Below are 19,252 nucleotides of genomic sequence, written 5' to 3' on the forward strand. Positions count from 1 at the left end.
GCCGCCCCTGGCTTTGGACGCCCCGGCCCGCCCTGCCCGCACGTCTCACGTCCACCAGGAGGACGATGGGCGTGAGCACCTGCCGGTCCTCAAGTCCTGACGGCAAGGTCAGCACACTGTGCTCGAGACAAACACGGTCACGGCCGGGCCGGCCCTGGGAAAGGCAAACGGCACTGAATCAAGATTCGGACAAACAGTCGTCTGCAAGTTTACCCGTTTACACGCCTCTTATGCACCTGCCAGTGCTTAACTTTAATTTTAATTATCCTAAAAAAATGAACAAACAAAACAACACATTTTTTAGTGGAGGCTGGAGGAAATTGAACAAAGTTCTCCTATTGGTGGAACACGAACACAAAAAACAAAATAAAACAAATTGTATTAATTTTCATTTTTGCGAGAACTAAGAGAGCCCCGAGACACACAAAGAAAACGCAACCTCTACGTATCTGACAGGCCTTCAGTCACGTCGCACAACACAATTGTGACTTTTCATTGAACATGTACAGAGAGCAGTCGGATTTTGATATTTGAAATTGCCGCTGCTCCGTGCACCGCCGCCTTGCGGTCGGAAGAGAAGGTGAACTCGAGGAAGGCGGTGAGCAGTGCACATTATGACCACCAGAGCGCAGCACTGTCGCTCGTTAATGTTGCCAAAATGAAAAATGGCAGGTAAACAAAGTGTGTACAAGTAATCCTTTTGTTCCGTTTTATTTTTGTGTTGGTTCTGACTCCCTTTGGCCTCAAGTCTTCGAACGCTCCTCTTCCTACACCCCTTAGCCCTGCTCCACTTTATGTTGCGATTTAACTGTTTGACGTCACCGATTCCCATCGAAAGAAGACTTGCACCAAACCGTCGTTAAAACTTTGGTTAGTAATGAATGTGGCATTGGGCATTGGATTTCGGCACCGGCATCTCAGGGACATTAGTTCTCCACCTTCTTGTAGTTATTTTTCACTTGGCCAGGCGTGTCCTCATAAGCGTACAGTGCATGCAGACACCTGTACCCTGATGGAATTTCATCTCATTAAAATTGAAAATACACATACCATGGAGCATTAGTGACAGACCAAATTGGATTGTTCCCGTGAAGGACATTTCTTTGACTGGTTGCATTTTATGTTGAGCCAAGCTTCTTCATTGGTACCTCTTATTCTTGCAACAGATGCTTAAGTCAAAAATTTTGTCTGCTTACTGTACTTTTTGAAGATTCTTTCTCTTTCATTCTTGCTTTATTAAGGGTATTCACTCATTCATTTTGAGCAGATGATATTCATTATTATTTTGCTCTTCAGGTTTGCTGACCCTTGATTCGCCGTGCCAAACTCTTCGAGTATGAGTTTAAAGCGCATTCGTCGGCGTTTGTCCCAACGTTCCGATTCAGTATTGAAGGATCGCTATCTGAGCTTGCTGAACATCTTACCATTGAAGATGGTGCTGAAGTCAAAGAAAATGGTAAGATATTTTATTTCTACTTTTGGTTGGTTTCCGTCCTTCATTCCACGTTTTTCCAGCTGTTCACCACTTGTAATTAAAATATCTTGTGTTTTTAGGAGTACATGTCCTACCATCTTTCTCAGAGTTTGGAAGAAAATTATCATCATCTCATTCTCAAATTCTAGAAACTGGCCACGGAGGTAAAAACTAAATTTATTTTTGAATATTTTTTTTTAACTGGATGATTTAGTTATCCAATCCAGCTGTGGAGCTTGGGCTCTCTTTATTTTGGTTCGCTGAGTTCCAAATATCATAGACCGAGAGTAGAACGATCCAATTCAGCGGTACGGGGGCCAAGTCTTTGAATCTCGGAGTCATTCATTCATTTCCCCGGGGAGCAATGCATGAAAGAATGAAGGGGTGGGTGTGCGGTGTTTTGGTTGGCAGCGCGGAGTCCCGTTCCCCCACCCCTTCCCTCCCCTTCCCTTCCCTTCTGGTGTGGCGGGCGGTCTGCCTACCCAGCCCCTGTGGCAGTCAGTCGCCTCGCCAGTCCCCAGTGGAGTGCGGTGGAAGGCTCACCCTCGCAATATTCCTCAGTCCCCGCCGATGTTAGACTCTCGGCCGACGACTCCAGCCTGATTCCCCGAGTGCAATCGAGTGCTTCCCGTGCTCGCGTTTAAATTTGGGCTCGAGTCGCCTTTGTCTGGCGGTGGACGCATTTTCTGTGCCGAGTGCCAGGGTTGTGTGAAAACAAAAGAAAGGTAGCCCTTGGCCGTCAGCAGAAGACGTCTCCCCTAAACAGCCGCAATTTTGAGTGAAATTCGGTGGAAAACGGCGCTTTGTCGTCTGGAAGGTGAAGTTCAAAGGCTTTTCTCGTATGTAGGGTGTGTTTATTAGCATCATATTGCAAACAACAAAATTGAGGCCCTTTTTTTACGGGCGCCTAACCTCTTTCACATGTACTTCATTTATTGTCTGATAGAATCTTTTTTCCCAGTTCTGATATTTAAGCCCCTTTTAACTACCAGTTAAAATTTATAATACCCCAATTTTTTATTTAAATCTGTCGTACAGTTTTTGTTTTTTGTAAATTTAATTTAATGTGCCATTGTAGCACAAACAAAACCCTGATATTACCTTGTTGACAAGTACATGAAGTTTGGTTTTGTAGCTTTTACCACCTTCCTTTCGTTCAGAAGCCTCAATTTCACTCTTTCAGACCTTAAGCTCCAAGCCGGCAATTAATTTCAACCGAGAGGTCTTAAATCCTCAAAAGTCAATCTATTTGAAAATGACAGTGAATTAGTCAGTGACTGTGCATCAAAGACACAAGTGCAACCATGGATATCAAAGCTCTACACAAGAGTAGCACCTTCAGTTCCTTTACCGGTGATGCCCTCAAGATATCAAACTGGTTTGCAGCCCTAGGCGAACATAGACGAAAGTCGTCTATGAAAGCCTCCAAAAGTCTAACACTAGGTAAGCCTTAACTCTTCTGGGGACCTTCTATGTGTTGAAAAGAGTTGTATTGGTGGACTGAAGTGAGGGTTGAATAATGATTGACTCGTTGTATATGATTACCCAAAAAATTATTATTGCTTTTAAAATTGAAATCGACAGTAAATGTTGAGTCCAGTTATTTTAAACTCTAGTTGAAATGTGAGTCTATGAAGCTGCTCTAGTGTCTATCTTCTTGAGTGGTTATCTCCCATTGAACTGTGCCGCAAGGGGACTGAATCCACCGCATGTGCTGTGGCAGATGTCAACGAGGGAGAGTGTTGAGATTTTTGATCCTGCATGTTGGATGTTGTTGGCCTGCTCGCCGGGGCCGGGCCGGGCCGGGGCGCGCCGGGGCGTTGCACTGCTTCGCTCTGCGGGGATCAAGCCGCCCACGTTGGGCGTTCTGCCCCTGTGCTGGCCTTGCCTTCTGGCTTCTGGCCCTGCGCTGCCTCGGCTTGCCCGGCGTGCCCGGTCCCCCTCTAGGCCCCGCCGGCCGGCCCAGCCAAGCCACCGTGGGCCCCGGCAGCTGCCGCCGCCACCGCCGCCGCTGCTGCAGCACAGCGCACGTCCCAGCTGCTTCCTGCCTGGATCTGCTGCAGCCTGTAGCCTGCGAGGCGGGCGCGGACGTGGATGTGGACGTGGGGTTGCCGTGGCTGCGCTGCGCCGCGCTGCGCCAGGCCACTAAAAATAAACACCCACATGGACATGGTGGAGCGCATTGTGCATATGCAGGGCCGCGGCGCGGGAGTGCTGCTGCTGCAGCCTGGGCGCTGCCGTGCAGGACTGCAGGTGCGGCGGTGGGCTGCAGTGTAGGCCCGATGCAGTTGCAGTGCCCCACAGTGTGCCCCCGGTAACGGGCAACGGGTGCAACTGGTGCACTCGGTGCACTCGGCGCAGCGCGCAGCCATGGCGCAGCCGGCTCGTGCCGCGGGTCTGGGAGGGGGTCTGAGCCCCGCTACCGAGCTCGGCCAGCTCGACTCTAGTAAAAGATGGAAAAATAAAACGAGAATGCTACAATGTAAGGGCGCGCCCCGTTTGAGTTTGCACCAGCTTGCGTGTCCAACTGTACTTCGATATCGGCGGAACTGACCCCATCGATAGCAAGGCCGCCAGTTGGCCGCCCTGCCCGGCCGGCTTGCCCATTCCGCCTCTGATAGCACAAGTCCACGCCAGTGGGGATTCGCTTCAAGCTCTCCTGTTCTATTTTTGTGGGGGAAAGTACGCAGCGGGCGCATTTTGACCCCGTTCTCAAGTTGGGGTCGCTCCGCGCGCGAAAAACCGGCGTTGTTTGGTGTTAGTCACCCTCTGAGCGGAGCTGAGCACTGCTTGGGGCTCCCTGGCGACTCAGGACTCTGCCGCCGCAGCCTTGAACCCTGTCACCCCGGCCGAGCTTGGCCGTGCCGGCCGTGCTAACTCGCCGAACCGAACGGCAGCGGGGCTGGCCTAGTCTAGCCGTGCCACTGTGCAGTCACACAGTCACACAGTCCCGGAGGCGTGGCGGCCGTCGATAGGAAAGTGATGTCGCTCTGCGCTTGCTTCCAGAACAATGGCAAAGGGAAAGGCACCCAGGGCACCCAGGCAGGCGCCGAGGCATTTGGGCGTCCCATGCGGCTGCCATTGCGCAAACGTTTGTTTGTTGTTTTTCTGTCATTTTGGTGCCGTTGCTCTGCGCTGCTCTGCGCTGCTCGCGCTAATGCGGCCGCAGGCACCTAGAGGGGCACCTGGCCCTGGCTGGCTGCTGGCTGGCTGCTCTGGCGCGGCGCCTCCGTCTAGCTCGGCGCCGGGCCCAGCCCCTTAGGCCCCGAGGCCGGCAGCCGGCAGGCGGGGAGGGGAATGATAATTGTCGATGCCTCCACTGCACTGTTCACCGTTCTCATTCTCAGCCAGAGCGCGATGCAGCGCAGTGCAGCGTGGCGGGCTTAGCCTGCGGGCGGCGCTTTCGTCGCCCTGTCTCTCTCGCACTCGCGGCCCGCCCCCTCAGGGTGCGAGGGAGACAGGGCGACGAAGAAGGACTCTCCGGTACTCTGCAGTAGGGGTTGCCGAGGGTCAGCCATGAGTTCGGGAGGACCACCACGGGGGAGGCTCGCAGGGAAGTACCACCGGCGCGCCCAGCAACGCGTCGTGCTGGCGGCACTGCCGGCCTGCCCCGAGCCCCCCGAGCACGCCGCCGGCGCCGCGACGCGACAGACGCGACCACGCGCCACGCCGGCCCGGGGCAGAGGGCGGTGGGAAGCTTCTGAATGACGGCGTTGTGTTTGTGCAGCCGGTGCGGTGCGGCCCCGGTGCGGCTTATCTAATCGAGCGCTGGCTGCCGGCCCTGCCGGCGTGCAGGCCGCGTAGGCCGTGGTGCAGGTGGGGTCTTCCTGATCCCCGTGCGTCCGGCCGGCCGGAGACCGTCGTGTCGCCGCCGGCCATGCGCGGGTCAGAGCCAGGGGGGCGCAGGGGGGCCGTGGCGGCCACGGGCCTCGCCGCCCGGCTGCCTTATCACTTATGCCCCTCATGTCGTCGGGGAGGAAGCGCGCGCCAGACGGCCGGCGCGCCGAGCGGGGTGTGCCGCCTGCATGCGTAACGCGGCCTTTCTGCGTTTTTCGTGGTTTCATGTATTTTTCGGGGGTGGGGCAGTCGTTGAAAATCGGGCCCCGTTGCGCTGCGCGCTGCACTGGGACGAGGCGTGGGCGGGCTCTTCGCGTGGCGAGCCCGCTGCTGCAGGCTGAGCGAACGCCGCTTTCGTCGCCCTGTCTCTCTCGCACTCGCGGGGCGTGCCGTTCGGAGTGCGAGGGAGACAGTTCGGCTCCGCTCCGCGTTTCCACGCGAGTGATCTGAGTGTCGTTGGAAATAGGCTGCGAATGGAGCACAACACGTGTGTGGGAGGGGCGCGGAGAAATTGGAGAGTGAGAGAGAGGGAGAGAGAGAGATGATAAGGCACCGTTCAGAGCTTATCAACGGTTCTTATCAGTCATGGTCCGCATGGCGGTGGTACCAATATAGTTATTATTTCATCTTTACTTTCTCTCTCTCCCTCCCTCTCTGTTTGTCCCACACTGTACACCGCTGTCGTTGGACGCTCGCTACTATCGCGCCCACACTGTGCCCCACCCCGTCCCCCGCGTCGTTCTGGAGCAGTCCAGTATCACTTTTCTCGGATCGATTTTCGCTCTCTTTGCTTTTGGAAGGAATTTACGGGCGCTCTCTGCTTCCTTGGTCCGCGCGAGTCGAGTCCAGAGCAGGCGGAGCAGCACAGTGGGCCAGAAGACCGGTGGAGGCGGCCAAAACTCTGGACGCGTTTTTAGCTCCAGAGTCGCTAAACAGGACTCGAACCGACCGTGTGACCCCACCAATGGATTCCTCGTGCGGAGAGCAATCCATTGGTGGGGCCACACGTTCAATTCGAGTTCCATTCAGCGACTCTGGAGCTCAAAACGCGTCTAGAGTTTTGTCCCCCTCCGCCGGTCTTCTGGCCCACTGTGAGCAGGCGGAGCAGGCTGCATGGACACGGACCGGCTGCAACCTGGAAGCGCTGGGAGCACGCCGGCAGGGCGGCCAGTACAACGCACTCGCCGGCCACTGGTTGGCCTTGCCTCCCCCCCCCCCTTCCTTTCGCCTTTCCTCCTGGGGCCCATGCCAGCCCATGCCACCCTTGTGTCTCCGTCCAGTCCCCGGCCGTTTGTACGGCCCGAGAGCAGCGACGCTTGTCGTGGTTCCCTCTCGCCGGCTCGCTCTGCCCACGGAACGCCCCGTGAGTGCGAGAGAGACGGAGCGACGAAAACGACTCTCGGAATCGGTCTGCAGTCCGGATTGATTGGGTGGCAGGTTGGAGTCGAGCAGGCAGGCGGCAAGCTCGAAGTCGTGGAAACGGAAATTTGTAAAAATAGAGTTGACTGGCCAGGACTTTGGTCTCGTCCGCGCCACGCCTCGCCACGCCCGGCCACGCCGGTCCGTCTGGCTCAGCGAGACGGCACAGGAAAAAAAATAAAAGGCAGACTTGAAAAAAAAAAGAAAAGTTTTGTAATTTTTTACGAGAACATGTAAAGTGGAGCCGGCCTATAACCGCGCACTAAAATGTAGACTATTCCTGCATACTGAAAGCGGTCGCCTGGACGTGCTTCGCGTAGCTCTGCTACTCACATAAAAAATTTTGGCGGGATCGGACGACTGGAAACGTCCAGTCCAGGTGGACGAACTTGCAGTGGCGCGGTCGGACTCAGCTCCCCGCGATGAGCAGGCCGTGTAGTGGGCGATAAAAAGTGTATAATCGTCGAGCGACATTTTGAGGAATGTCTTTTGACAAAACAATCTTGGCGCTGGCAGCAATGTTGCCTAGGCGATGCCTGCGGCTGCCTGCGGCGGCTCTGGCTCTGGCTCGGCTCCCAAAGTGATTTGTGTCCCTCTGGCCATTGTGCGGCCGACTCGGACAGACTCGGACCGACTAGTGCGCGATATGGCCGATGGCGCTGGCTGGCGTCTGACAGAGACAGACGACCTGCCGCCCGACGTTTTAATACTCGCAGTGTGACTGTCTCAACACCGGAGTACCTCAGGTGCAGCGCGAGCGCCAAGTACTGACACACCTTTTCTTTGCAAATCGAAGTCCGGCGTGGTGTGGGTTGCCTACTCACGGGCGCCCAGGGAAGGACCCGCACTGCTAGTGGCTGGGGAAGTCCAGGATAGAGTTGGACTTGTCTGACAGCTCATTATGCGCACTGCTGCACTGATTTGTACAGTGCCCCTGCCTGGCCGCCCACGGCCCTCGGACTGATCGAATCGCGGCGCACACGTTGTGTTTCGCGGAGCGCAAAGGACGCGAAGCAGCCCACGTGCCTGCTTGCCTGTTGGAGCAGGCAAGGGTTTCAAGGTTCGAACCAGGGCAAAATCCCGCGGTTTTCTCTTGTATCGATTGCTCCCCTACAAACCTCCGACAGTACTGCCGGAACAGTGTCCCAAGCCGTTGTCTTTCTCACCCCTTTTGGAGAGCCTTTTCGAGTCGGGCCTGCTGGCCGGGGCAGCGAGGGCAGTGTAGTGGCTGTTTGCCGGGCCGCGGCCCGTATAGTCTGTTTGCGGGCGAGGCTCCTGCAGTGTAGTGTGCAGCTTGTTTGCGGGACGCTAGGCCGCGGGGCGCTATCTCGGCGGGACGGGACGGCACGGGGGCTTCTGTATGGGAATGGGCCCATCTTGGGGGGGGGGGGGCGGCGGCCCAAAGCCACAGGCCCGTGCAAGGGCCCAAGTGCAGCGGGCCGCAGCACAGTGGGCCAGAAGACCGGCGGAGGCGGACAAAACTCTAGACGCGTTGCGAGCTCCAGAGTCGCTTAATGCGACTCGAACCGAACGTGTGACCCCACCAATGGATTGCTCTTCGAACGAGGAATCCATTGGTGGGGTCACACGCTCGCTTCGACGCCGGAGCTCAAAACGCGTCTAGAGTTTCGGCCGCCTCCGCCGGTCTTCTGGCCCACTGCGCGCAGACGGCACTATCGGTAATCCTGCAGGGATTAGCATTCCACTCGGTGCATGCAACGCGGGCGACGCGAGCTGCGCGCAGCCCTGTGGCGCTATGCTGCGCTATGCCCGGCCTGTCGCCCGCCAGGCTCACTCTGTCTCTGTCGCACTCGCGGGGCGGCCCGTGGCCCCGTAGGGGTGCGAGAGAGACAGCCTGCTTGTGATTCACGCCGGCCTGGCTAGGCCGGCTAGGCCGGACCATCGGGGATAGTCATGGGACAGTTGGTAGTTGTGGGCCTTATGGCCGTGGGTCGCGTGGCGTGGCGTGGCGGGGTACGTATCAGCGCGCTCATGGCACGGCTATCGCCATCAAAGAGGCAAGTTAGTCAAGGCCGGATGGGACGGGGCTCATTCCAAACAGTGGCCCTGTCTCTCTCGCACCCGTACGGCGCGCGCCGCGAGTGCGAGAGAGACAGAGCGACGGAAGGCAGCGGGCTGTGGCCATAGGGCGGCCAGGGACTTGGCCGGCCAATTCGCTCCGGGGTTGACTCACATGCAGTGTGCCTTATCTACGGTCAGGGCCGCTCTCTGCTGCGGCGGGGCAGGCCTGTCGCTGGTAATGGCACGCGTCGCAAACCGTGGCACTTTGCCCCAAGCCAGCCTCCGCTCCGCGGTCCCTCGCGCGGTCCGCGGCCAGAGAGATAGGACTCTGCCGTGCGCCGCGTCTCCTGCGCTGGCCCGCGCAGCCCGCGCCGACGGAGATGATCCCCTTTGCCACTTGCCAGTCAGCCCGTGACGTCACGCCCCCACCCCCGGTGCGCGCGGTGAGGGGGCCCAGCGCGGGGGCCCAGCGCGCGCCACACTGCACGGCGCCCCCCACGCCCCCCCGCCCCTTCAGCCCTCTGGCCGCTGACGTCACTCGCTTCGACTCGGCGCGAGGGTTGTCGTGGCATGGCGGCGTGGCGGCGCGGGGCTGCTTCCGGGAACGGTGCAGCGCGTAGCAGTGTGCCAGCGCGATGTTCCGGCGCCCTGCCGCCGGCCGGGGCCCGGGGCCGGGGCGGCTGCCGGGGGCTCGGCGAGGGTGGCAGCTAGCGAGCTAGCGCGAGCTGACAGTGTAGTATTGGCATATCGTTGGCCTTGCCGCCTTGCTCAGGGCCTTGTTGGCCGCTCCGCTCCGTGCCGGGCGCCGCGCAGGGTTCCAGCCAGGGCCCCAAGGGATAGGGCCGCCAGGCCGCGAGTACCCCCCCCCCCCTCCACACACATTACACATTGTACGTGCACGTAGTACACGCACGTGCACTCACTCAGCAGCTCTCTCTGTCTTACACACAGTGCGCCTCATTCCGCTACGCCCTTGTCAGGCCGCTAAGCCCCCCCCCCCCTGTCCTTCCCCCAACCACCACCGCCCACTAGCCTGTTAAAGAGCAGTGTCGCGGAAGGGAAGGGCAGGTCTCAGAGCCGAGGCCTGCGGTAGGGCAGTGTAAGCCACAGGCTGAGGGCAAGGAAGGGCAAGGGAATGGAGCACTGTGGCAAGCAAGCAGGCAGGCCTGGCCAAGGGCAGCGGCGGAGGGCACCGTGTTCGGAGGACTGACAGCCCGACAACCCTACCGCCCTCTCCCCATCTTCGATTCTGTTTCCTTTCGTGCTCGGGGTGCGACCCACCCAAGGCTATGGGGACAGATTCAGAAAATGAGGAGAAATAAAAGGGATAAAAGGCCCATTTTAGAGAGCTTATTGCTAATGTTTGTTATTGTTTCTTCTGATTTCAGGTGTCTTGCACGAAAATTTGCGCATTGGTTCAGATGGAGAATCTGAGGAAGCATCTGGTGCCTCAGATGATGTGGTCTCACCTGTTAAATTACGCCCCAAGAATAGAAGACTTAGTGAAGTAAGTGTTCTAGATCTCAGCAAATGTTTCAATATTTTACTGGTTTTACCTAATTGTGCTTCTTGTGTCAATACAGCAAGACATAAACAAACGGTTGTCGCTGCCGGCTGATCTGCATTTACCTGAATCATTTATTGCTAAGCAAAATGTTAGTCCTACTATTGACGGACCTCTCAGTAGAGCAACAAGAAGGCAGTCACTCTCCGAGATCGGTTTCGGCCGGATGGAAACTTACACAAAACTTGACAAACTAGGCCAAGGAACATACGCCACGGTTTTCAAAGGAAAGTCACGCCTCACTGATAATCTTGTAGCCCTTAAAGAAATTATGCTAGAACCTGACGAGGGTGCTCCCTGCACTGGCATCAGAGAGGTGTCTCTGCTCAAAGACCTTCGGCATGCAAATATTGGTAAATATACAATTGAATTGAAAGTTTTTTGAAGTTAATTTAAAGGGTTTGTAAAATTTTTCTTTTTGTACCATCTTTTCAGTAACACTTCATGACATCATTCACACTGAAAATCATCTCACCCTTGTGTTTGAATATTTGGAAAAAGACCTGAAACAATACATGGAAGACTGTGGCAATATATTGAGTATGAACAATGTTAGGGTGAGTATTGTTTTATATACTTTCATCTGGTATTTTATCAATTCAAGTGTATTTCCTAATTTGCTCACCTCTTGACACAGCTGTTCCTGTTTCAATTGCTTCGGGGTCTTGCCTACTGTCACCAAAGACGCATTTTACACAGAGACCTGAAACCTCAAAATCTTCTTATTAATGAGAAAGGAGAGCTTAAGGTATGTGCAGTTTAATCAGAAATTGTTTTTAGAGTTGGTATTCCTTTAGTTTTTTGTCTGTTTGAAGCACTTACTATCTAATTCACTTGGCAGCTGGCAGATTTTGGGCTAGCAAGAGCAAAGTCTGTACCCACTAAGACTTACTCAAATGAAGTGGTTACCCTCTGGTATAGGCCACCAGATGTACTTGTAGGGTGCACAGAATATTCAACGCAAATAGACATGTGGTTTGTTTCAATAACTTAAATATGCCTTATAGACTTTTCAGTGATGTGTTTGACAGAGAGTTTTAATGGCCTTGTATCATTTCAGGGGAGTTGGCTGCATCTTCTATGAAATGGCTTGTGGTAGACCTTTGTTCCCTGGTTCAACGGCAGAAGAACAGCTAGGACTGATTTTCCGAGCATTAGGGACCCCTCCTGTAGGACCTCTAACAGAGATTTATGAAAAAAATTATCGTGCCCCTCGTAATGAACCTCTTTTGTCAAGGGCTCCTAGGCTTGACAAAGATGCAAAACATCTTTTATCTAAGTTCCTGCTTGTAAGTTCTGATGTCATGATTCGGCTGAAGTTATGTCAAGTTTTTATCTTACTTTAATAATTTTTTTTTAAAATCCCACAGTATGAAGCTAAGAAGCGGATATCAGCAGCTGAGGCAATGAAACATCCCTACTTCTCTTGTTTAGGTCCGGGTGTTCACAAATTACCTGATGGTATGGGAACCAAAATTCTTTACTAGTGCTAATTCACATCCTCTTAAGACCATGCTCACTCTCATTACCTTTTGTCTTTTTTGTAGTGACATCTATCTTCACATTGCCTGGACTGAAGCTATCTAGAGACCCTGGGTACCGGTCATACCGGTCATCAGGTATCTTCACTAAAACCAATACCGCCAATATACCCCGCCGACAAAGTATGCTTTTATGAGACATAAGTGTCATGTAGGCCTCCATGAGGCTCTCATTATCTGTGATGCCAAGGACTATAGGGCGATCAGTCCGCTACTAGACCAGGCTCCTATTTTGAAATCTGTTGTCAATGCAAGAAAATGAAGAGACGAAAATGGTGTACTTTATTCATGTATTTCATGGTGCCACTGAACTGGGATCAACAGTTGTAAGAAGAGATCTAGAAGCTACACAGTCTCATCTCTCATTCCTTGTGTTTGGAGCCATTTGTATCAATTGACATGTGCCAACATCCTATAATTGTTTGCAGCAACTACTCTGTATACTTAGTTCCCATTTGACTTATTTTTTCACACTTCTCCCTTTGATGAGATTGTCAGAATTTTATGAATGAGACTTTACTCTATTCAGTTTCCAATGTTTTTGAGTGGGCCACAATCGCAGCTGTAATGCTTGTAATTTTTAATAAACCTGACGTTGAGTTTTGCCACAATTTTAATCAAGAAAGCTTTGAGTTAGGCTATCAATGCATGACTTGCATTGGCTACAATACTAATAAATTACAAATTACGCTCGGGGTCGTCTCTTCTCCACTTCTTAACCACACCGCCGCTGCTGCCATCTTCTTTTGCCCTTGATTTGTGGGAAGTTAATACGTTTTCGGCGCACCTGGTGTCCCTGAACCACCTGGTAGTACGTACCTGGTTTTTATTGGGCTGTGGTCTCCATGGCAAAGACCTCAACTTGGCGTGAAAGTGTGAAGATGGGATGTCTTGTCCAGTAATAGCCATTATTATTTATGACTGTTAGTGCATCTGTCAATTTCTTTTTATAAAAATCTTACATAAATTGTGTGGTGTGAGCTGTATGTCCTTAGAAGTCCATTTTTCTATTTCAAATGCAGAATTCCTTGTGTGTACATGTGCGACATGACAAGTGAACAGTCTAAACTGAATCAGGTCTGGTGAAGCCATGTTGTATGCAATCTGTATGTCCTGTTATATTTTGTTTACCCTCCTTGTTTTGGCATGAGTGTATGTATGCATGTGTTAACATCTCTTTTGTCCCCTATTTTGTGTTGGTATCTGCTGCAAGTTTAGCATTGTTATGTAAATTTTTGTGTGAAATGTTATATTTTATATCTGATTTTGGTGAGCTCTGTTATGGTGTCATTCATACCCAGCTAATGAAGGATTTTAAAATTAAGATTTAAATTTCAGAGAATTATTAACTACAACCAGTTATCTTAAAACCTGTGTGTATTTTTATTCATATATCATTCTTTGAGGTCTATTTAATAGCTATTTTAGATGTCTTAAAATGATGATTTTAATAGAAGCTGTTCATTGTTAGTTTTTCTTGCGTCCAAATCATTTAAGGTCAGAGGTGCAAAGTTTAATGTCATTGGACCTGATGTGATCATGAACCAATCCTATCTGTTTATGAGGTACAAAATTAAATGAAATGTTCTCTGATCAGATCCGTCCAATAATTTTGCTTAAATAATGGGCTCATTTATTCCTGTCCTTGAATGTAGGCTGTGAGGGCAGAATAAGTTTCACAGGATAGATGTCAGCATCAATTAGCAAGGGAATATATGTGGCGAATGTTGCTCAAGGTGGAGGTTGTTCTTGTACCCCATATTCTTTCAGGTTCTTACCACAGTAGATTACTGTTGCAACTATCTACACTTCATTCCTTTTGTCAACAATCCATTTTCATGGCTGCAATGTTACTTTTAGTTCTTATTTTTATGTTTGTGGCAAAGTCAGAACAAATCTAATAACGAACAAAGTAGCTTGTACTAGCAAAAAGAAAATGTATCCAAATTAAGCTGAAACTCGCTGAAACTAAAACCTTATTTACACATTTCCTTTCCCTTTTTCATTGCCATAGTTTATTTTCTCCAGCTTCATCATTTACTTTTGCACTGTGTTGCTAAGAGTGTCATTTATGACATAGACTGGATATTTTTAAATGGACCTAATGTTATTCACACAAGGGACTTGATCTCTTTTCCTCTTCTGATTTGTTCCTGGAACTGAGACATCTTAGTGTCACATTCAACCCAAAGTAATTCCGCACCTTTGTTTTACATGAGCAAATGGGAATGAGGTTATTGTTTCATGGTTTGTAACTGAAAGATGCTGAGTGAGAACCCTACTGTTCCTTCTAATGTGGCCAATTCCCTGTCTCTCTTTTCTTTTAAAGATAAAATCCATCCAAAAATTGTGTAAATATTTCAATTTAGGCTCAAATAGTATCATACCATCATAATGTTAAGGTTTAGATGTGTGCTGCTCAAAGAAGATGCAATGTCGGTACCAACCATGTTTAAGACTGCTCTTGATTGCCATAGTATGCTTCTTTATAAATGGTTGGTAATCCGTAAGAATACAAGCAATATTGTTTAGAAATGATAAGTGAGACATACAGCTTTGCAACTTAAGCTTTGTTTTCAAATTATTGTGTTTGCTTATAGTTCTTGTGTCATTTCGATTTGTATTGACAATACAATGTTACTAATAATGTTACTTTGGTCTAAATTGCTAACTTGCTAAATGAAATCTTATCACAGGAGCAAGAGTTGTCTTTCCTAATTTGTACTGAGTGCTAAATGTAAAGTAAAACACTTCAGACAAAGGGGCTGGTAATACACAAAAACATGCTTTCCTAGCGAGCCTATCAGAAGAAAGCATAAGGGGCAGTGCTGTTGGGTTATTTTTTTTGTGTTTCTTGTCTTTCACATATGACTGATTTCTTTCCTTATATATTTTTTTTATTGATGTAAGGATTGTTTTGTGAATTGCCCTTTCTTGCAGGGTGGGAGATGGTCTTATTAATTACTTTTATTCGTCTAGTTTTCATTATTTGAAAAGCAGAATATGTTAGATTTCTCCGTCCCAACTTCAATAAACTTTGTTACAATTCCCAAGTTTTGCCATGTGGAAAGAAAAACTGATAATTGGATAAAGATTCAAACACAAAATTACATGGTCAGATTGTTGGATGTCACATAGTCTATGACACCTTTTAGATTTTCTGTTGAAATGAATATTGTGTCTTGATGACTTTCTGCACCAAACCATTGTGTAATTAAAACATGCATGTTAGAGAATTTTGTAGTAATTGATTGGTGTAGTATTGATTTTAAGCTGCATCATCCATGAGGATTTTCCCTTCTCATTCCAGATGTTTGCCTAACTACTTTTAAACACTTGTTATGATGGAAAACATGATTCACATTTACATTGTTATACTTCTGTTGTGTTTTAAAATTTTGACTCCCCTTTCTTAAATTGAGGGGAATGTGTGTGTTTCTCACTATGGCAAAAGTTCTCATTTTTGTACTGGTGTTCATTTCATGCTGTAAAGATGAAACACCCAATATTTTATTGTTTTTTTTTTTTTTTTTTTTTTTAAGAACTTCAAACCTAAACATCTTGTAGAGAACATACTTTGGCTGTTAATTATGGTGTCGTGAGTGTTTGGTTTTTGTACTGTGACTGTTTTAGTTTCATGATTGTGTCGTATTGTAGTTCTATAAGTTTTGCCATTTGGTTAATCTCCTTTTTATAGACTGAGTTGAATTAATGCCTTCCAAACCGATGAAAATTGCACTAGACATAAAAAGCTGTGTTAGTTTTTATCTGTGTAGAATCTATGGGATGGAAGCCCACATATTTCATGTGTAATCGTCAGTTTTTTTGTTTCTTTTTTTTATGCATAGGAAAATGTTACTGTAGTGTTGTTTAAATATATTTATTAGAAAAATATGTGTAGAATTATGAGTTATAGATTTTTTTAAATGTGTTCGATCCTTGAAGTTTGGTACTTACAAACCAGGTTAGATCAAATTCATGCTCATGCAAGGTGGCTCAAGGTTAGCACATTCACTACATTGTCGCATTCCAGATAGCTTAATGAAGTGAACGATTCATTACTTCTAAGATGGAGTATTCAATACATGAATTGGTCTTTCTGAAGAATAAATAGATGGTGAGCGTTGAAGGAGCTTGCCCTGACTACTCCGTAATTAAGGTGCAGTTGTGAAGGAGCACTCACGCTCGTTGATGTGTAGGGTATCAAGCAGACAATGTGGCCAGTACGTGATAGCAGTTGTGTCCGGATCTGGCCCACTACGCTACGCCACTAAATTCCTTCAACTTTTAAAAATTATACAAGTCCTTCAAATGAATGTGCTATTCTCACCGTTATGAAATGATTTGACGTACAATATTCTAGCATCAATTTTCTATGCACTTCATACTGATGATTTTGTAGCTGTAGTGTCAAAAGTGCATATGTATCTCAATCTTTTGTAAAATGTATAAAATTTAATCATATAAAACAACCGAATTTACAAAGTTTATGTTGAGGCACTTTACCCCTCATTGTGTTCATGTTGTTTTGAAATCTACCAAAACTCTGTTAATGCCATTCAAGTTTTAAGTGTGTTAAAAAAGTGTGTATAATAAAGTTCAGCCATACTTAAATTTCTTTTTATTTGTTCTGTACCACACAGTCCTGGTCTAAGTTTAAAATTGGAAATCTGCTCATTGCTTGCTTGCCCTCAAAACATGTGGGCTGCAACTTCTTCTGATTGGTCTACACAATCGTAACTCATCATTACTTTATAGTTTATGTCTAATTCATGCGTTTGTATTCTCTTATCTTTTAAAAAACTTATTAGTTACTAAAAAGTTCACTTTTCAATTTTCTTAAAGAAGTCTGAAACTTTTTTGGAACTTGTGTCAACACTGGTTTTCTTCGATCTTGGGCGTCCTTTTCCTGTCTTACCAAGGCTTCCTTTTGTTTTGGAAGCAGTAAATTCGTTAAACACCTGAAATAGCAGAAGCATTAGCAATTACGGACAAAGAGGACTTCATTCTTCTCTCATTTCTGCATACTGCTTATGGCCTGGTATTTTCCCCCCTTACCTTTTTCATGGCTGTTGAAATGGCAGATGACATGATCTCATCTGAGTCCATCCACACCGTTTCAGTGTCACTTTTATTGGATACGTCAGATTTTTTAGTGAGCCTTAGTGAATAGACGACGTATAATTGATGAATATGTGAGAACACATGTGGAACTTCCCCAACAAAATGTGGTTGAGTTGTAAAATTACTTGCTCCCCACTGCTTTCTCAGCAGCGTTTCATCAAGCTCTGTCCTTTCTTCAGTTTCATTTCGTTCTTTACCAAACAATATGTTTGGGAACTCCCACAAACCAGCCAATAAGCCTGTGTAAAATGTAAATGTAAAGTTCCAGCTCACAAGATAAATTTTTGTTACACACCACAGCAGCGTAAAAGATACCTACCACCCTGAGGTCTTTTTGCTAGGAGATACTCATCCTTATCACCATCAGAAGCATTAATAACACAAACTAGAGTCACCTCTTTCCGGGGTGGTGCTTTCTTTGCTTTCTGTGGGAAATTCATGACTCCTAGCCTTAATAAAAAGAACAATCAAAAGAAGAAATAAAGCAACAGGCTGTAAAAAGTTTTTCAAAAAAAGTCAAGCAAGACTGAAGATTTTTGTTCACGCAAAATCCACTTACTCTGCATCCCAAGGCTGTTTCAGGCACAAACTACAGGGGACTGTAAAAAAATTCATTAACATATTTGACGGTACTTTTAAAAAAAATATGTATAAATAATTACATGCTAGTTACACAGTACCGAAAGTACTTACCATTTTCAATGTCCTCTATAACTGGTTTAGATAAGTCAACCTGTAATTCTTTTAAAGGATTTGTTCGTTGAGTTCGTTGGTAAGCAAAACAGACATGTGACACAGGGCAAGATTTGCAAGATGGCTTCTTGGGGGTACAAATAGTGGCACCAAGATCCATCATAGCTTGATTGTAGTTTCCTGGCTCTTTGGAGGGTACTAGTTGTTCAGATAACTTCCAAATGTGATCAAGAACGACCTGGTAAATGCCCAACAATTAATGCTTCATTTTATTTATGACGGCAGTATAGAGGAACTAAGAAATTGAAGATACCTTTGATGTCTGATCAGCACCTATGCAACGCACTCTTGACAGCACTCTTACAACATTGCCATCAACAGCAGCTACCTTTTCACCAAAGGAAATGGAGGCCACAGCACCAGCAGTGTATCTACCAACACCAGGCAGCTTCTCTTGTAGTTCCACACTTGTCAATGGAACTTGAGCATTCAATTCCTCGTGAACCTGGTAGAATCAGGATGATAACATTAACACTTTAAGAGACAGGACAGCCTGTCAGTATAATAGGACATACTTTCTTTGCTGCTTCCCAGAGACGTTTAGCGCGGCTGTAATAACCCATGCCAGCCCATACTTCATTCACTTCCTCAAGGGACGCTTTGGCTAAATGGCTGAAAGTTGGCCAACGAGACATCCACTTTGTGTAGTACGGAATGACAGTTACTACTTGTGTCTGTTGCAGCATTACCTCTGACACCAAAACTAAAATAGGAAAGGAACATAGTCAGACACTGTATATGGTGTAACAAAGGAAATTACTTGCTCACCTGAATAAGCCTTGTCAGTTGACGAGAGACTTTTAGACAATGATCGCCATGGAAGGTCCCTTTTGTTCTTATTATACCAGTTCACTAAAGAAGACGTGAATTCCTTCCCATCGTCTTCAGTGAACTCATGGATATCGTGTATGCTTCCAGCTTGTTGGGGCCTTCCTTTTGAACGCTTTGATGCGGTTGATTTTTCTTCATACTCGCTCTCTTCAGAACTGCTCGCACGACCTATCATGAAATGTCAGTTTGTGAGCAACACATTGCGACCGAGCTGAACGAATTGTTGCTGTGAGAATAGTTGTATTTAGGCTGATACTTACGCTTAGACCCCCTTCCGACTGTTTTCTTTGACCGTCCCATTACTGCTCTCAAAGTTCTCGAAAATAAAACACAGCTTTCAATGATATCTAATAAATAAATACATTAAATAAATTAAAAATATCATCTAACCGGGCACCTACAGGCTTTTTACGTCCGCGCGTTGTGGTGTTTACTTTCACACGGCGGGAGCAGACGATATCATTGTCAACCAAACAACCGAACACATTGAAAGTTGGCGGGTCTGCCCCCTCCGCCAAGCTACCTTGAGTTTTTTTGCAAAAAGGAAACGGGTACGTAACAATGTTTCAGACTTAATTTTATTCAACAGTATCATATATCACACATTTCAATACATAAATCAATACCAAAACTGTGAGGAGTTTTTTTCTTCAAATGTTGGTAACAGCCGATGAACCGTCCACTTGG

The 19,252-nt window shown here is 48.1% G+C and overlaps 2 protein-coding genes across 5 annotated transcripts; one reads left to right on the forward strand and one right to left on the reverse strand.

Annotated features, from left to right (window-relative positions):
* The first annotated feature begins 1,319 nt into the window (after positions 1 to 1,319).
* On the forward strand, positions 1,320 to 16,471 carry LOC117639580 (cyclin-dependent kinase 17-like). 3 transcript variants are annotated; one of them, XM_034375399.1, is made up of 10 exons: positions 1,320 to 1,456; positions 1,555 to 1,638; positions 10,141 to 10,259; positions 10,336 to 10,669; positions 10,752 to 10,873; positions 10,954 to 11,064; positions 11,158 to 11,291; positions 11,377 to 11,605; positions 11,687 to 11,777; positions 11,864 to 16,471. In XM_034375399.1, the coding sequence occupies exons 4-10, from the start codon at positions 10,483 to 10,485 to the stop codon at positions 11,992 to 11,994; spliced, it is 1,005 nt and encodes a 334-aa protein (XP_034231290.1). In that variant the 5' UTR covers positions 1,320 to 1,456; positions 1,555 to 1,638; positions 10,141 to 10,259; positions 10,336 to 10,482; the 3' UTR covers positions 11,995 to 16,471. The 3 variants fall into 3 exon arrangements, with proteins under 3 accessions (XP_034231290.1, XP_034231288.1, XP_034231289.1); XM_034375397.1 differs by lacking the exons at positions 1,320 to 1,456; positions 1,555 to 1,638 and adding exons at positions 1,964 to 2,291; positions 2,658 to 2,917; XM_034375398.1 differs by lacking the exons at positions 1,320 to 1,456; positions 1,555 to 1,638 and adding an exon at positions 1,964 to 2,917.
* On the reverse strand, positions 16,464 to 19,035 carry LOC117639579 (adenine DNA glycosylase-like). Of its 2 annotated transcripts, XM_034375396.1 has the most exons (10): positions 18,967 to 19,035; positions 18,826 to 18,881; positions 18,503 to 18,733; positions 18,250 to 18,437; positions 17,988 to 18,179; positions 17,675 to 17,912; positions 17,541 to 17,580; positions 17,301 to 17,431; positions 16,916 to 17,220; positions 16,464 to 16,818 (listed from the first exon to the last, which is right to left on the reverse strand). In XM_034375396.1, exons 2-10 carry the CDS (start codon positions 18,863 to 18,865, stop codon positions 16,681 to 16,683), a joined length of 1,503 nt encoding a protein of 500 aa, XP_034231287.1. In that variant the 5' UTR covers positions 18,866 to 18,881; positions 18,967 to 19,035; the 3' UTR covers positions 16,464 to 16,680. The 2 variants fall into 2 exon arrangements, with proteins under 2 accessions (XP_034231287.1, XP_034231286.1); XM_034375395.1 differs by having other exon boundaries at positions 18,826 to 19,011.
* Between the last annotated feature and the right edge of the window lie 217 nt (positions 19,036 to 19,252).

The sequence above is a fragment of the Thrips palmi genome, unplaced genomic scaffold, assembly GCF_012932325.1.
Source record: "Thrips palmi isolate BJ-2018 unplaced genomic scaffold, TpBJ-2018v1 HiC_scaffold_11, whole genome shotgun sequence".
NCBI classification, from domain to species: Eukaryota; Metazoa; Arthropoda; class Insecta; order Thysanoptera; family Thripidae; genus Thrips; species Thrips palmi.

Coding starts and splice junctions, on each gene's coding strand:
- LOC117639580 (XM_034375398.1), top strand. CDS start 2,779: ATGGATATCAAAGCTCTACACAAGAGTAGCACCTTCAGTTCCTTTACC. Junction 10,670..10,751: donor CCTTCGGCATGCAAATATTG/GTAAATATACAA, acceptor CCATCTTTTCAG/TAACACTTCATGACATCATT. Junction 11,065..11,157: donor ATGAGAAAGGAGAGCTTAAG/GTATGTGCAGTT, acceptor TTCACTTGGCAG/CTGGCAGATTTTGGGCTAGC.
- LOC117639579 (XM_034375396.1), bottom strand. CDS start 18,865: ATGGGACGGTCAAAGAAAACAGTCGGAAGGGGGTCTAAGC. Junction 18,438..18,502: donor AACTGACAAGGCTTATTCAG/GTGAGCAAGTAA, acceptor TTCCTATTTTAG/TTTTGGTGTCAGAGGTAATG. Junction 16,819..16,915: donor TTTCAACAGCCATGAAAAAG/GTAAGGGGGGAA, acceptor CTGCTATTTCAG/GTGTTTAACGAATTTACTGC.